The sequence below is a fragment of the Lepus europaeus genome, chromosome 21 (genome assembly GCF_033115175.1).
Source record: "Lepus europaeus isolate LE1 chromosome 21, mLepTim1.pri, whole genome shotgun sequence".
Classification (NCBI taxonomy): domain Eukaryota; kingdom Metazoa; phylum Chordata; class Mammalia; order Lagomorpha; family Leporidae; genus Lepus; species Lepus europaeus.
The window spans coordinates 2282243-2299378 of NC_084847.1; the positions used below are offsets into that span (position 1 = coordinate 2282243).

At 46.4% G+C, this 17136-nt stretch overlaps 1 protein-coding gene across 2 annotated transcripts; it reads right to left on the reverse strand.

Annotated features, from left to right (window-relative positions):
* Positions 1 to 311: 311 nt before the first annotated feature.
* On the reverse strand, positions 312 to 14415 carry ZNF200 (zinc finger protein 200). Of its 2 annotated transcripts, XM_062179852.1 has the most exons (5): positions 14262 to 14415; positions 13254 to 13557; positions 12566 to 12654; positions 12144 to 12270; positions 312 to 2344 (listed from the first exon to the last, which is right to left on the reverse strand). In XM_062179852.1, exons 2-5 carry the CDS (start codon positions 13498 to 13500, stop codon positions 1590 to 1592), a joined length of 1218 nt encoding a protein of 405 aa, XP_062035836.1. In that variant the 5' UTR covers positions 13501 to 13557; positions 14262 to 14415; the 3' UTR covers positions 312 to 1589. The 2 variants fall into 2 exon arrangements, with proteins under 2 accessions (XP_062035836.1, XP_062035837.1); XM_062179853.1 differs by lacking the exon at positions 14262 to 14415 and having other exon boundaries at positions 13254 to 14162.
* Positions 14416 to 17136: the final 2721 nt, after the last annotated feature.

Below are 17136 nucleotides of genomic sequence, written 5' to 3' on the forward strand. Positions count from 1 at the left end.
CAGTGAGGTGGCTCATTACACAAATTAAAAAGTAACTTTCTTATATACCAAAAACCCCAGAAGGAAAAATATGATGAAAAATCTACAGTAACAAAAGGGTAGAAAACAGAGACTTAGAAAATTTACTCAGAAATAAAGTAAAAAGGCATGTTTCTGGTTGGAAAACAAGATCTATAAAATTTCACAAATTTTCACAAATAGTTTATAGGACAAACCTATTTCAATGAAAATACCAACGTAAAATTTTGTTGCAACAATCTCTAATCACTCCACAGGACTGGACTGGTGGAGACACCACTGGCCTTGCTTCCTTTTTTTTTTTTTAAGGATTTATTTATTTATTTGAAAGTCAGAGCTACATGGGGGAGGGAGGGGGAAGGAAGGTCCTCCATCTACTGGCTCACTCCCCAGTCGGCCGCAATGGCCAGAGCTGTGCCGATCCAAAGCCAGGAGCCAGTAGACTCCCCTGGGCCCTCAACGCAGGCACAGGAGCCCAAGGACTTGTGACCTTGCTTCTACACAGAGAACAGGAAAGTCTGGATGTCGCAGGGCTAAAGACAGGGACTCTCCATTAAATGGAGACATTCAGAATTCTGAACCCTGAGGGGGAATGTGAGCTAACCACTAGAGACTTAAGTCTTAAAAACTTTGCTTTGTGAGGTAGCGACTACCCATTGTCAAGGGTCTGTTGACTGTGGAGAGGGAAATAAATTAAGCATGGTCAGGTTATTGACCAGCCATGGATCCAAGCTATTTCCTGCCTCCAGGTTGGCCCCTCTTCAGGCTCCTGGGGTTTCCTTCTTAGCAGACCAGATATTGGCTCAGCAGAACAAGATTGGAAAAGGCTTTTTCAGTAGTGGGGCTGGATACCAGACCTAACAAACCCAACCTCTTCTGGCAAGGGAGGGCATGAGATAGCTGTGTGAGAGAATACCAAACTAGAGTAAGAACAAACAGTAGACACTTTAAATTATGTTGTGAAAAGGATTTCTGTAAAATCATCAAGTTTCAACACAAATTGCAAATGTTATTTAGATCACATACAAGTGAGATTAAGTCTTCTGACATTCAACTGCTGTAGTTTCCCTATATTCTAAGTAAACAATTCCTTTCGATACTCCAGCCTGAACAGGGCATTCTGAGGTTAAATGCATTGTTATGAGAAGCTGCTAGCTTAACAAATCAGTAGTTTGGTTTTCTGGGAACACAGTTCAGATAAGGACCTCTGCATTCTCTTTTCTCAAGTATGAATGACCACATGGGGAAAAGAATGGAAACACCTTCAACAGACACGAGTCACTCTGTTCACCATGCAGGCTAGCAGCTTCCAAAAACATATTTAAAGTCTTTCCTGGGAGGGGGCTCTGTGACCTATACATGTGTACAACTTCATAAAACAAAACTTAGTCCAAAAAGCCTAGATGCTAACTGAGGTATAGCCCTTGAGGACATGTCCTTCCCTGTGAATTTTCTAACAATCTGAGGTTTAGCCAAGATGGGGATTTATCCAATTTTGGCTGCAATGAGGTTTTCAGGTATCTGTTATCTTTTCAAGTGGCCTGGGAATTCAGAAATGCTTGTGCAACTTTTCAAGCTGAGGCAGAACCATCAGCTCTTTCCCGCTCTCCCTTCTGCTTCCTCGCCTTACATGTGGAGTGGGTTCTCTCATGTCGGGTACAGTTTGACAGCCGACCAAATCTTCTCCCACATTTCTTGCAGCCATATGGCTTCTCAGCCTCATGACTCTGTAGATGAAGCAACAACTCTTCATTCTTTGGGAAGGTTTTCCCACATTCTGGACACTTAAATATCTTTTCCCTCACATGGATTCCCTCATGGCGACTCCGATGAGAATTTTGGCGAAAGTTTTTCCCACACTGAGAACAGGAATAAGGTTTCTCTCCTGTGTGGATTCGCTCATGTTTATTGAGGTTTGTTTTATGGTTGAAGCTTTTCCCACAGTGGCTACAGTCATAGGGTTTTTCTCCAGTGTGAGTCCTCCGATGAGAAATAAGGTAGGAGCTTTCATTGAACTGTTTCCCACACAGTGGACAGGTGTACCACCTCCTTGTCCTCCGGCTTCGAGTAAGAGCAATAACACTGACATCCACATATTTTGAGAGTTCCTCTAGTGGAGTATCATTTTCAATGGTAACTAAAAGATTTCTCATTTTCCTTTTCTGTGGAATGGATGTATTTAGTCTTTTTTCTTCACAGCAATCTGGAGGTTGTTTAGAGACCAAAGAACAATCCATTCCATCAGAGTCTGAAGACTTTTCTCTACAATCTTCATTCCCTACATGTTCCTTCTGAAGATCTTCACCCTCAGGGTTACCATCACTGACTTTAGAAAGGAAGAGAGAATTCAGTTACCTTTTAAGGATGTTAACACGAGACAAGAAAAAACCAGTCAGATTTCTCAAGTAACAATGATCCTCAGAATCCGGAAGCTGACAACTGGCAGATAATGTCAACCATTGTCCGTTTTCCTTTCTTATTATTTGGCCATAAAAAGAGATTACTACCTGGGGGACAACACTGTGGCACAGCGGGTAAGCCACTGCTGCAATGCCAGCAATTTATATTGGAGTGTCAGTTGAAGTCTTAGCTGCTCTACTTCCAATCCAGCTCCCTACTAATGTGCCTGAGAAGGCAGCAGAGGATGGCTCAAGTGCTTGGGTACCTGCTATCTATGGGGACCTAGAAGTAGTTCCTGGCTCCAGCTTGACCCAGCCCCAGCTGGGATTGTGAACCGTGGATGGAAGATTTCTCATCTTTCCCCTCTCTTTGTAACTGTTTTTCAAATGAATAAATTTTTTAAAAAAGATTTATTGGGGCCAGCGTGTGGCACAGCGGGTAAAGCCGCTGTCTGCAGTGCTGGCATCCCATATAAGCGCCAGTTTGAGTCCCAGCTGCTCTACTTCCAATCCAGCTTTCTGCAGTGGCCTGGGAAGGCAGTAGAAGATGGCTCAAGTCCTTGGGCCCCTGTACCCACATGGGAGATCTGGAAGAAGCTCCTGGCTCCTGCCTTCAGATCAGCACAGCTCCGGCCATTGCGGCCAATTGGGGAGTAAGTCAGTGGATGGAAGACCTCTCTCTCTGCCTCTCCTTCTCTCTCTGTATAACTCTTTCAAATAAATAAATAAATCTTTTTTTTTTTAAAAAGGTTATTTATTTACTTGAAAGGCAGAGTTAGAGAGAGGCAGAGAGAGTGAGAGCTCTTCCATCCACTGGTTCACTCCCCAAATGGCCAAACGGACCAACCTGAGCCAATCTGAAGCCAGGAGCTAGGAGCTTCTTCCCAGTCTCCCATGTGGGTGTAGGGGCCCAAGCACTTGGGCCATCTTCTACTGCTTTCCCAGGCCACAGCAGAGAGCTGGATTGGAAGAGGAGCAGCCGGGACTCAAACTGGTGCCGTATGGGATACCAGCACTGCAGGTGGCTGCTATGCCACAGCACCAGCCCCATGAATAAATCTTGAAAAAAAAAAAAGCTTACTGCAACTGGCAAAATGAAAATAATGGGTTCAGATATGCCTTAGTGGGAATGTGAATCTCTGCTGGATTTAGCATTTTAAAGATATTTAAATTAATGCATTATTAAAATTTTTTCTTTAATTTTTGAAATTTTTCTTTCACTTGTTCTATTTTTTTGAAAGGCAGAGTGACAAAGAGTCTCTCACACACACACACAAAATCATTCACTAATTCACTAATTCACTCCCTAAATGGCCAGAAATGCCCAGGCTGGGCCAGAGTTTCCCATGTGGGTGGTAGGGGCCCAAGTACTTGGGGCCATCTTCCACTGATTTCCCAGGAGCATCAGCAGGAAGTTGGATCAGAAGTAGAGGAGCCAAGACTAATAGGCACTCTGACATGGGATACAAGCATCCCAAGCAGCAGCAGCTTGACCTGCTATATCACACGCCAGCCCCCTACTGAAATTTGACTAAGAAAATTAGCACATCTGGGGCCAGCACTGTGGCAGGGAGGGTAGAGCTGACACCTGCAACACCACACCAGCATCCTATATGGGCACTGGTTTGAGTGCCGGCTGTTCCACTTCCAATCCAGCTCTCTGTTAATGGCCTGGGAAAGGCAGCAGAGGGTGGCCTGAGTGTTTGGGCCCTTGATACCCACAAGGAAGACTTGGAAAAAGCTCCTGACTCATGGTTTTGGCCTGCCAAGCCTGGCTGTTGTGGCCTTTTGGGAAGTGAACCAGCAGATGGAAGCTCTCTGTCTCTCCCTCTAACTCGGCCTTTCAAATAAATAAATAAATCTTCAAAAAAAGAAACTTGCTATCAATATTAACATCATTAATTAAATTTTTTTTTAAAGCAGAAAAGGATTAAAATGAATATTGGAAAGGGAGGAAACCAAAATGTGATTTGTAGTTTAAACATCAAAAAGGATCTATCCATTAAAAGATTATTTATTAGTTTCAAAGTAGGGCTGAAAGACTTGGACTGTACTCTATCCACTGCTTTCCCAGGCACATTACCAGGGAGCAGGATGGGAAATGAACAGCTGGGACACGAACCTGCACGCATGTGCGATGCCGGCACTACAGGCAGAGGATTGGCTTACTATGCCATGGTGCTGACCCTGATATTTGTCTTTTGAGCACTGGCTTATTTCACTAAGCATAATGGTTTCCATTTGGTTATGAAAGATAGGATTTCTGTGGCGCAGCGGGTTAAGCCGCTGTCTGCAGTGCCAATATCCCATATGGGTGCTAGTTCAAGTCCTGACTGCTCCACTTTTTTTTTTTTTTAAAGATTTATTTATTTGAAAGAGTTACACAGAGAGCATGGGAGACCAGAAGCACCTGGCTCCTGGCCTCGGATCAGCGCAGTGTGCCAGCCGCAGCGTGCCGGCCGCAGTGGCCATTGCAGGGTGAACCAACGGAAGAAGGAATACCTTTCTCTCTGTCTCTCTCACTCTCACTGTCCACTCTGCCTGTCAAAAAATAAAAAATAATAATAATAAAAAAATAGAGAGAGAAGGAGAGGCAGAGAGAGAGCTCTTCCATCTGCTGGTTCACTCCCCAGTTGGCTGCAACGGTGGGAGCTGCACCGATCCAAAGGCAGGAGCCAGGAGCTTCTTCCCGATCTCCCACGTGGGTGCAGGGGCCCAAGGACTTGAGGCATCTTCTACTGCCTTCCCAGGCCACCACAAAGAGCTGGATTGGAAGTGGAGCAGCTGGGACTTGAAATGGTGTCCATATGGGATGCCGGCACTGCAGATGGCAGCTTTACCCGCTAAGCCACAGTGGCGGCCCAGGCTCCACTTCCAATCCAGCTCTCAGCTAATGTGCCTGGGAAAGCAGTAGAGAACGGCCCAAGTGCTTGGGCCCCTGCTACTCGCTGTGGCCATGTAGGGAGTGGACCAGCAGATGGAAGATCTCTTTCTAACTCTGACTTTTAAATAAACAAATAAGCCTTTAAAAAAAAGGACAGGCCGGCGCCGCGGCTCACTAGGCTAATCCTCCGCCTTGCGGCGCTGGCACACCGGGTTCTAGTCCCGGTCAGGGCACCGGATTCTGTCCCGGTTGCCCCTCTTCCAGGCTAGCTCTCTGCTGTGGCCAGGGAGTGCAGTGGAGGATGGCCCAAGTGCTTGGGCCCTGCACCCCATGGGAGACCAGGAGAAGCACCTGGCTCCTGCCATCGGATCAGCGCGGTGCGCCGGCCGCAGCGCGCCTACCGCAGCGGCCATTGGAGGGTGAACCAACGGCAAAAGGAAGACCTTTCTCTCTGTCTCTCTCTCACTGTCCACTCTGTCTGTCAAAAAAAAAAAAAAAAAAAGGACAGGATTTCATTCTTTTTTAATTGCTGAGTTGTATTCCATCCTGTATATAAACATGGGGGTACAGAGAACTCTTTCATATGCTGATTTAATTTCCTTTGGGTAAATTACCAGGAGTGGAATGGCTGGGTCATATGGTAGATCTATTTTCAGATTTCTGAGGCGTCTCTACACTGCCTTCCATAATGATTGTATGAGTTTACATTCCCATTAAATTTGATTTTTGTAAATCTGATAAATGACCAAAGAACTCTCACTCTGCCTTTCAAATGAATAAACCAATCTTTTAAAACAGCTAACATAGGGGCTGGTGCTGTGGCATAGGGCATAGCGGATAAGGCCACCACCTGCAGTGCCGGCATCCCATATGGCCTCTGGTTCAAGTCCTGGCTGCTCCTCTTCCAATCCAGCTCTCTGCTATGGCCTGGGAAAGCAATAGAGGATGGCCCAAGTCCTTGGGCCCCTGCACCCACGTGGGAGACTGGGAAGAAGCTCCTGCCTTCAGATTGGCACAGCTCCGGCCGTTACAGCCAATAGGGAGTGAACCAGCGGATGGAAGACCTTTTTCTCTCTCTCTGCCTCTGCCTCTAACTCTGCCTTTCAAATAAAAAAAAATATATATATATATATATATACATATATACATACATATATATATATATATATATATTTAAGAAAAAGCTAACTCAGTGGAGATTTGATTTGTATTTCTAATATGAGTAGGGCCAGACATCTTTTTGCATGTTTAAGGGTTATTTGTCTTTCTGAGTGAATCTGTTAGTCTTTCTCTTCACTACTTCTGGGGGCTATTTATAAAGTTTTACCTGACATTTGTGTATTTGAGGCTGTTTCCACAATTTTATGTCATTCCATTGGTTGTTCTACTCCTATGCCAGCATCACACTGCTTTAATTATAGAGACATTATGGGATGTTTTAATACCTGGAAATTCTCCTGGTTAATTATATATATTTTTTCCAAAATTATATATATATATGTATATGTGTATATATATATATTTTTTCCAATTGAATCTGAAATCAGATTGTCTAGTTCCAGGGGGGAAAAATCCCATTGGTATTATTAAAGGGATTACAACAGCTTCACAAATGAATTTTGGGAGAAATGAACTATAGCATTTCTTTCTATTCATTCAAATCTACATTGTGTCCTTTATTATTTTAAAGTTTCCTTATAAATTTTGCAGATTTTAAAGTTTATTCCTAGGAATTTAATCTTTCATATTCCTATTTTAGTGGAGTTTTCCATTGTATCTTTTAAATGGCTCTCTGCATATGTGAAAGCTAATGGTTTCTCTTTAATAATTTTACATCCCCTTACCTCACTGAAAGCTCTTTTTATTTGTAATAAGTTTCTCGACATTTGTTAGGATTTTCCACTATATCACACGTAAACAGAGGTAGTTTTATCTTTTCCTCAAATTCTTTTTTATTTATTTATTTATTTATTTATTGACAGAGTAGACAGTGAGAGAGAGAGTAGAGAGAAAGATCTTCCTTGTCCAATGGTTCACCCCCCAATGGCTGCTGCGGCCGGCGGGCTGCGCTGATCTGAAGCCAGGAGCCAGGTGCTTCTCCTGGTCTCCCATGCAGGTGCAGGGCCCAAGGACTTGGGGCATCCTCCACTGCACTTCCGGGCCACAGCAGAGAGCTGGACTGGAAGAGGAGCAACTGGGACAGAATCCGGTGCCCTGACTGGGACTAGAACCCGGGGTGCTGGCACCACAGGTAGAGCATAAGCCTAGTGAGCCACGGCGCCGGCCTCTTTTCCTCAAATTCTTAGATATCTATTTATTTAAAGATACTGGCCAATCATGTATCACTTAACAAAGGGGATCTACTCTGACAAATGCATTGTTAGGGAATTTTGTTATATGGACAATATTCAGGGTACCTATACAAAATAAGATGGCTATGACATCTCTAGGCGATAGATGAGACCACCGTCATATATGCAGTCCACTGTGACTGACATGCTGGTTTTCACTACGATGGGCTTCTTTGAAGTGCTCCTAATTTTAGTGGGAATGCTGCCCCGTTTCCTGTTAAAGGAACACCTTATTATTGGCTGAAAGGATAAACATCAGATTAAGGCAGCATCCATTAATTAGTATTCTGTTAAATGTTCTTATGAAAAAGGGGTTTGAATTTTGTTGAATTGGCAGCTATGAAAATGATTTTAGAACTTTTCTAAGATATACTAATAGATTTTCTGTGATTTTTTTCTATGCTTAACAGTTTAATGACAAGTTACTTTTGTATTCCTAGAATAAATCTTATTTGATCATGGCAAACTTTATCCAGTTTTGGTATTCTTATTATAACTAATTTCTAAAAAAGAATCTGGAAGATTTCCTTCTAAGATTCATTTGTTTGAAAGGTAGAGTTCCAGAATCAGGGGGAGACATACCTTCCATCTGCTGGTTCACTCTCCAAATGGCCATACTGGCCAGGACTGGGCCAGGCGGAAGCCAAGAGCCTGGAACCCCACCTGGGTCTCCCACGTGGGGATAGGGACCCAAGCATTTGGGCCATTTTCTGCTTTCTCAGGCCCAGTAGCAGGGAGCTGGATCAGAAGTGGAGCAGCCAGGACTCGGACTGGTGCTTGTATGGGATACTGGTGTCATAGGCAGTGGCTTAACCCACTGTGCCCCAAAGTCCCTTTCCTTCTTTTTCTACATTTTTGAAGTCTCTATAGCTTTTGAATTATCTAATTTTTAAAGGTTTAGAAGAATCTTCTGTGAAACTGTCTGAGGCTGGCGCTTTGTCTTGGTTGAGATGTAATTTTTTGACAATTTCAATTGACTATGGAAATTGCTTTATTTAAACCTTTCTACTTATTAGTTTTCTTGTTTTTTTCTATCTTTAGGAAAAAAATTATTAATTTATAATTTTATTAGTACCTTCCTTCATTTTCACTTCTATTGTTTCCTAACTTTAGAGTCCTAATGTTTCAAGTAGGAGACAGAGACGAGAATAACAGCAGCGACCTGCCACAATGACAGAAAACAAATTAGATCCAGGAAAGGCCTTTCTTTAACCAAACGAGAATCCTACTTCCTAACGCCACCGTGCTCAATCGGAAGGGGACTTGTGTTGGTGTCTCATCAGACATCCAAACACTCAGTAGTCACCACCAGAAAATAGGAGTCGACTTACCAGAGGACCTGAGGCCAACTGGTAAGTGAAGAGGTAAAGCCGAGCCTCCCAGGTTGGTGAATCAGGACACAGGGCCCTGGAACACCCATAGGGGTGCCTCCTCTACGGCCAGAGCACCAACCTGGAAGGATCGGAGTGAGATCTTCCCAGGGTAGTCAACAGATCTCACTAGGGCCTCCGAAATGTTGTAACTGAGCAAGTGCAGAGGAGTACCACACATTGATAAAATCTGACAGTCCTTTATTGCCGGCGGTGGAAAGTGGGCTCATCCCCTAAAGAACTCTCAACCCCGAAACTCAAAAAGGCAAAAATCACAGGGAGGGAAGGGGGAATACACGCTTGCTAGGATCACGGTTGGGGGAAATACACAGTTCCTAGGGGCAAGCTGACCTAAGGCCTAGGCAAAACCAAAATCAATCACAATCTTGACAACAGACAAATTACAATCTTAACATTAATCCAGGTGCAGCCTACCTGTTTTAAGTTTTAGCAATCATAATAGGGAGTTTCTATGCTCTGCCAAGTAGGATGCAGTGTGCTGTCATTGTCTAAGTTTTAGACCATAGTTAGTTGCAGACCATAGTCTCATGGTGGGGGGTGCTTTCTCAAGATGGAATCTCGGGTGCTCTAAAATGGTGTCCCTACTGTCAAGGTGTTATTAGCCTAATTATTCTCACCTTTCTAAATTAATACATGTTTATAGGTATGAATTTTCTTTTGAGCATCACTTTTAGGTTATACCATTTAGGTTATCGTATTTTCTAGGAAAATTAGGCCATTTTGATTTATATTTTTCTCTCGTTGACCCAAAGTGAACAGTTTTAAAAATTCCAGTTGGAAGGATTTTTATTTTCAAATTCATTAATTTTTAGATGTATTGCATTGTGACAGATCCTAATATATTACTTCTTCATTTTAGAATCTATTATTTGTTGCATAGTTTAAGTAATTAGTCATTTTTCATCATTCTTGAAATGGTAGTATCAATCACTAGAGAACAAATAAAACCTTAAGAACCATCTTACTGAGAATCTAAGTTCTCTATATTTTTCCGTATTTTTATGTGGCTCACTTGGGCTGTGACAGATTTTTTCTGCTCCCCTGTGTTAATGATTATCTTTTGACTCCTGTCACCATGAGGTTTTGTCCCTTCTACTTTTCCCTTTCCAAACCAACTAAATGTTACTCTTTTAACTATATGCTGATGACTCCCAGATCTCTACATCTTTACACCTGGGCTCCAGTCTCCACTTTCTAAGACCCAGAGGAAAATCTCATTTTATTTTCTGCCATAGATTTAATGTCATCTAAAACCAAATCCTGTCTCAACCTGGTGATCACTTTTATCTCTATACCAATTTTACATTGTTTATCTTTTTTATGTGAATGACTTGTCTTACAGGCCAGATTAGAGTCATGGAAAGCAGGAACAGAGTATTCCCTGTCTTTATAACCTGAATATCAATTCTAGAATCCAACCCTAACTAAAGGAAAAGAACCAAGTAGCATTTACGAAATGTTGGTGAATGCCAAATCATGGGCCTCAGAGTGTGGGCAGAAGAAGGGTGAGGATCTTGTCTCCTGGCCCCAAAGTGCAGGGCCAAAGTGTTCCTGGAATTGGCAATATACTCACCAACCAGACACCCAAAATAAATGCTAGCTTTATCCAAGATACAGGAAAACAAGTGGAATAAATCTGATCCCTTTACACTCTTCTCTAAAATAAATATCACATAGAGTAACCTAGGGGAAATGAATGAGGCTCATTATGTTCCACTAACCTTGACCATACAGTATAATTGAGCTAAGAGTTCCATAGTCATATTGATATGATTCCTGTTGCCTCAGGCCAACTCCCCAAACCTAATCCCTGCTCAACTTCAGCCTCAGAAACAAACAGCCCTGTTGGCAAAGTAAAAAGTCGTAGGCATTAAGGAAAGACATTTGTCAGAGCACATCTGCCTCTACTGTAATGGTGTATTACTAAAGAAAATCACCTCTAGGCAGATTATACAGAGCCTGCTGTCATGACAGCTCCTATGTAGCACTGGACATGCTTGCCAACCATTACTGAGAAATGAGGCCAAATTCTTGAACATCAACCGCGTATGGGATTCACTGACAAAATCATGAGAAATGCAACCAGGAGGCTGAACAGCACTGGACCACAACTGCAGGCTCTTTTGTTAGATTCCCCAGGTCCAAATCCCTGCTCTACTGCTAGAGCTGTGTGAACTTTAACAGAGTTCTTAACCTCTCTCTGCCCCAGTCTGTCACCTGTAAAGTAGTAGTAATTTTTTTTTCATCTTCTTAAAAATTTATATGAGAACAAATTTCATGTATTTCATATATACAATTTTAAGCACATAATGATACTTCCCACCCTTTTTCCCTCTTCCTTCCTTTTTTTCTTTTAATTTTCTACACCTCACAGTACTATTTAGAGAAATGCATGAGATAACAAATGCATGCAAAGTACTTGGACTACTGCCCAGCACATAAGTGTTCAATAAGTGTTAGATACCATTTTCATGAAAGGTAGGCAATACTGACACCTATAGAAGAGTACTTCTAAAAGTCTGAGGAAAATAGAATTAAAAAGTAAGTTTATTTTGGTGGGGAAAAAAAAAATCCAGGCATGGTTGTATTTGCCATGAGATTTTTGAAGACCTGTATATACAATTTCAAAGTATTCTGCAACAAAGTCAAGTTACCTGTTAATTCCATTTTTCCACGAACTCTTTTAACACTACCCCTGTACTAGCTGGATTCACATGTATTGAACACAAAACAAATGGCCAGGGAGAAAGGGGGAGGGTACACTTAGTTCTGTCACCACTGAAAATACTACTTCAAGATATACCTGAGAATAAGATCCAAAACATGGTACAGAAACAGTTTGCTCACATTTCTATTTGTTTGCAGGTCCTGCCTGCCTAAAAGTTCCTTCTGCCTCTACTCCTCTACTGCCTTCAAGATACAAGGAAAACTGGCGCGGACAGCTGCAACTCTGTGCCTAGCTTCTGCCACGTAGGAAAAGATAAACCGCGAGCATGCACACATGCTCAACAGCTGTGAACAGTCCCTCAAAAGCCAAAGAGATGAGGGATGTGCTTTTCCAGAAACATGTAACTACAACACACAGGACTTGATTTCTTACCTAGTAACACCATCTCTCCAACATCACTGCTCTCTTCCTTCTCCGAGGTAGACTCCTGAGTAGGATCCAGGCTCACACATTCTTCTTGGGAGTGAAATATATTTAAATCTTCAAAGACCACCAGCTCCTGAAAGAACAAAAGGTCCCTTCCCTCTTAATAAGTGAAGTTATTTGACAGATCTGCTGGTAAGAAAGACTGAGACACGAAGATAAAAAAGGACAGTGAAAGGGACCCGGCAGTCCCACCCAGGTAGAGCACAGACGGGACAGCAGGATGAGAAGAGCCAGTGGAAAAGCAGAAGAAAAATAACCAAGGAGGTGACTCCTAAGGATGTGTTTGTACCCATGGGCTGGCCACGCAGGGAAGGCTGCCAGAGCAGAAAAGGTGATGCACTCAGGGAGAATGGGAAAACTGAACCCACCTTCGGGTCAGCTTTCAAACACAGAGACACTGTCTCCTGTTTCTGTGGGACTCCTCTGGGCAGAAGCTTCACTAAGGGGTGAAGATGCACTAGGAAAGAGGAAGCTGTAGTTAGTGAAAAGCTTGGTGATGTAATGCAGACTCTGCCTACACCAGAGACCAGGCTGTCCTCACTTCTGCAGCAGGAGCTCACAGCCTTTGCTCGTCCTGTGAGCCCTGACAGAGTTCACACCATAAACTTGAGGGCCTGGACCTAGATGAGGTTTCTCTTCATTATGAAAAAAAGGATTATTTTAAGCCACTTGCAAAATTTCCCATAGTGCTACCAGAGCTTGAGGAAAGGCCAAGTGTGAAGACATTTAGAGCAAACGCAAAATTTCTAAAACACCACATAAACTGAATGCAACTTGATAACTTGGCTTCCTTTTTCTAAAAAGATTTATCACCCAGAATGCTTGGGTAAAACTGACACTCCAGAAACATGCATAGTGTTTCTCCTGTGACCTTACACACCCAGCAAATCACTCAAGCTCTCGCTCAGGAAGAAGTTCCTCTTCCCAACAGCTCGACAGAATAAACTCCTTTTTCAATACCCACCAAGCTAACTTGAATTATTTACAAGCACAAAAGCCGATCTCAGCCCCTGGCACAATCCCCTTCTCCTGGTCAGACAAGCATGTGCCTCTCACCTCTGTTCTGAAGGCTTGCGCTCAGATCCTTCATTATAACCAAGGTCTCCTTGGCTTTCTGACCGGGCTGCGCCGCGCCTGGCTTGGGCAAGAAGGTGAGGAAGTGCTCCAGCACCAGCTGGTGGATGGTCTTGGGCCCATTAGTGGTATCTCGAAGTAGGTCCTGGCCCAGCTTGGAGTCTGGAGGAACTCTCAGTATAAAGGACTGGTTTGACTTTGGGGGCATAGGAGCCACTTTGGCAGCCATCACGCCTTGCAACCACAGAGCACACTCTTACTGAAGGGAATCTGTCAGAGAGCCAGGCTGCAGACAGAGAAACCACGCATTACCCACGAGACCAGCACAGCACCACTGCACTCCAACGTGTGGCTTGGGTAGTGAGGCCACGGAAGACCTAAATCCGGAGATGGCTGGAGCAGGGAAGTCAACTGAGATGGAAGGTCCTCAGCAGGACACTCCCAGAACCGCCCGAAAGGAAGATGCTCAGAACGAAACCAAGGCTCCAGAGCCAACCGGAAGGGGGCGACGGGCCACCTTCCTGGGAAACACTAAGTGCCAAACCAGTGGGAAGAGCGGCTTCACTCACGCTTTTAGAAAGAGCAACGGGTTAGAAGACGAGAATTAGGGGCTGTAATGCCGCCAGCAGGCTGCTTAGACGCAGTCGGGTCGTGGGGTCTGGCCATTATCACGCGCAGCTTTCTCAGGAGCGCTTCGGGGCGGTGGGGGCGTTGACGACCCTCCCAGCGAGCCAACACAGGCTGCGAGAGTTGTCCACACGTGCGCGGCTGACCTGAGCCCCGCTGAGAGCACTTCCCTCTGGGCCGCCAGGCGCGCCCTGAGGTCTCTCCTCCCGGCCAAGGGGCACCTTTACCACAGAGCCTAGGCGACGGCACTACCTGGGGCGCGCACCCGGGTCCCCCCACCCGGCCCGGCTCCCCTAGCGACGGATCACGACCCGCTCCCTACAGGTCGCCTCAGCGGGTTCCCGCTCTCGCGGAACCCCTCACCTCTGCGGGCTCTGCCGCCCCTGGGCGCTCGCTGGGAACGGCTCAGAGACGCAGCCTCGGGAAGAGACCGGGAGACCTGGAGCGAGAGCCCGAGCCCAGCCTCGCCCTTCGGGAGCGTCCTCACAGGCCGCCGAAGACTACCGACGCGCCCCCTTCAGTCGGGAGGACGGCGGCGACGCGGTGCCTTCTGGGAGGCGGGGAGCCTCCGCAACTGTGACGTCACGCCCGCTGCCCCGCTTCCGGTGGGGAAGCTTGGTCTCCCCTCTGGGAGCGAGCAGTCCGCGCTGGAAAGAGCGAGTCTCGGGGCCGGGCAGTGGGGCTCTCAGGGACCAGGGGAGCCAGGCTGACAGCAGCCGCGCGCTCTGTCGCTGTTTCTGAGAGACAGGAGGCAGGAGGCTGGCTCCAGTCCTCAACGTCGGGCTGGCACCGCTCCAGGCTCCGCCAGAGCGTGCACGGCCTTCTGGGAAATGTAGTTCGACTCCAAACTACCAACGGGAGGTCGCCAGGCACAGCGGGTGGGGCGGGGCGGGCAAGAAGCAACCGGAAACAGCGCCGTCTGGGACCGGAAGGCGGTGCTCGGCGCCGAGGTTTCCCCTGCAGCGCCCTGGAAGGTAAAGGGACCGCGCAGGCGGAAGGGTGGGCGCCCTTGCCGGTTTCTCAGGCGCTCTCCCAGCCGTCCCTCTGTGCGGGGCGGTGGGTGGTTCGGAGCTGGGCTATCTTCCCTGTGGTCATCGCGCCAGATTCTGCGGTCTGGACCTGACATGTTATTTTCCGATTAAGTCCCCGTGCGTCTTTCACAGTCGGCCTCTCAGGGAAGCGGAGCAGCGTCTTTGGGCGTTGTTTCCATGTTGGTTCATTTCTCGTGGAGACACTGATCAGTTTTTGGACAACCTCTTCTGTGTAGCACCAGCCTTCAGCAGGATGACAAAATAACGAATTTTTAAAAGATGTATTTATTTGAAAGAGTTATAGAGAGGTCTTAAATCCTCTGGTTCATTCCCCAAATGGCTGCAATGGCAGGAGCTGGGCCAACGAGGAGCCAGGAGCTTCTTCTGGGTCGTCCACGTGGTTGCAGGGGCCCAAAGGCTTGGGCCATTTTCCATTGCCTTCCCAGTTGCATTAGCAGGGAGCTGGATCGAAAGTGGAGCATCCAGGATTGGAACTCGCACCCCGGGCTTTACCTACTACGCCATGGCGCCGGCCCCCAATTTTTTTCTTAGTGGTAAATTAAATAAGTTGGGGTGGCGCTGTGGCAGAGAAAGTCAAACCTCCAGGGGCATCCCATGTGGTCACGTGTTTCCAGGTCCATCTGCTCCACTTCTGATCCAGCTCCCTGCTAATGCACCTGGGAAAGCAGCGGCAGATGGCTTAAGTGCTTGGGCCCCTTGTCACCCATTTAGGAATTCCAGATGGCCGGCGCCGCGGATCACTTGGCTAATCCTCCGCCTGTGGCGCCGGCACCCCGGGTTCTAGTTCCGGTCGGGGCGCCGACTTCTTTCCGGGTTGCTCTTCTTCCAGTCCAGCTCTCTGCTATGGCCCAGGAGTGCAGTGGAGGATGGCCCAGGTCCTTGGGCCCTGCACCTGCATGGGAGACCAGGAGAAGCACCTGGCTCCTGGCTTCGGATCAGTGTGGTGTGCTTGCCGCCCCGCACCGGCTGCAGCGGCCATTGGGGAGTGAACCAACGGTAAAGGAAGACCTTTCTGTCTCGCTCTCTCACTGTCCACTCTGCCTGTCAAAAAAAAAAAAGCAGTTCCAGATGGAGTTCAAGTCTCCTGGTTTCCACCTGACCCAGCTCTGGCTGTTTCATGAATTTGGGGAGTGAACCACCAGATGGAAGATTGTTTGAGCTCCCTCTGCTCCAGTCAGTGTGTCTTTCAAATAAAAATTTTTTAAAGGAATAAGGGCCAGCATTGTGGTGCTGCTGGTTAAGCAGCAGCCTGCAACAGCAGCATCCCATGTGAGTGCCACTTCTAGTGCCAGATGCTCTACTTGGAATCCAGCTCCCTGCTAATGTGCTTTGAAAGCAGCAAAAGATGGTGGGAGTTCTTGGGATCCTGCCGCCCACATGAGATCCAGTTGGAATTAAAGGCTCCCGCCTTTGGCCTGGCCCAGCCCTGGCTGTTGTAGCCGTTTCCCCAGGCTCTGTAGCTCTGCCTTTCAAATGAAAAAAGTGCTTTTTAAAAGAAATAAAGCATTGATAACACACTACAGTATGGTTATATAGACAAGAAGTGGGCTGTTAGGCTACTTGTTAAGACACCCATGTTTGGCTGGCGCCGTGGCTCAACAGGCTAATCCTCTGCCTAGTGGCGCCGGCACACCGGGTTCTAGTCCCAGTCGGGGCACTGGATTCTATCCCGGTTGCCCCTCTTCCAGGCCAGCTCTCTGCTGTGGCCCGGGAGTGCAGTGGAGGATGGCCCAAGTGCTTGGGCCCTGCACCCCATGGGAGACCAGGAGAAGCACCTGGCTCCTGCCTTGGGATCAGTCGGTGCGCCGGCTGTGGCGGCCATTGGAGGGTGAACCAACGGCAAAGGAAGACCTTTCTCTCTGTCTCTCTCTCTCACTGTCCACTCTGCCTGTCAAAAATTAAAGAAAAAAAAAAACACCCGTGTTCTATATCAGAGTGCCTTTTACATGAGACACCAAGACCCTGTGGTGGAATGAGGTGAAAAGTTCATGCCAAGATGGCCACTGAGGTGAAAAGGTCATGCTAAGATGGCCACTGACAACAGAAACTGCCTGGCAACAGGCCGTGATTGGATGGCTTCAGAAACCACATGACAACAGAGGAAACCACATGACAACAGAGCCTGACTGACGGTAGGCTGTAATTGGATGGTTTCAGAAACTGCCTGGCAACAAGAGCCTGACTGG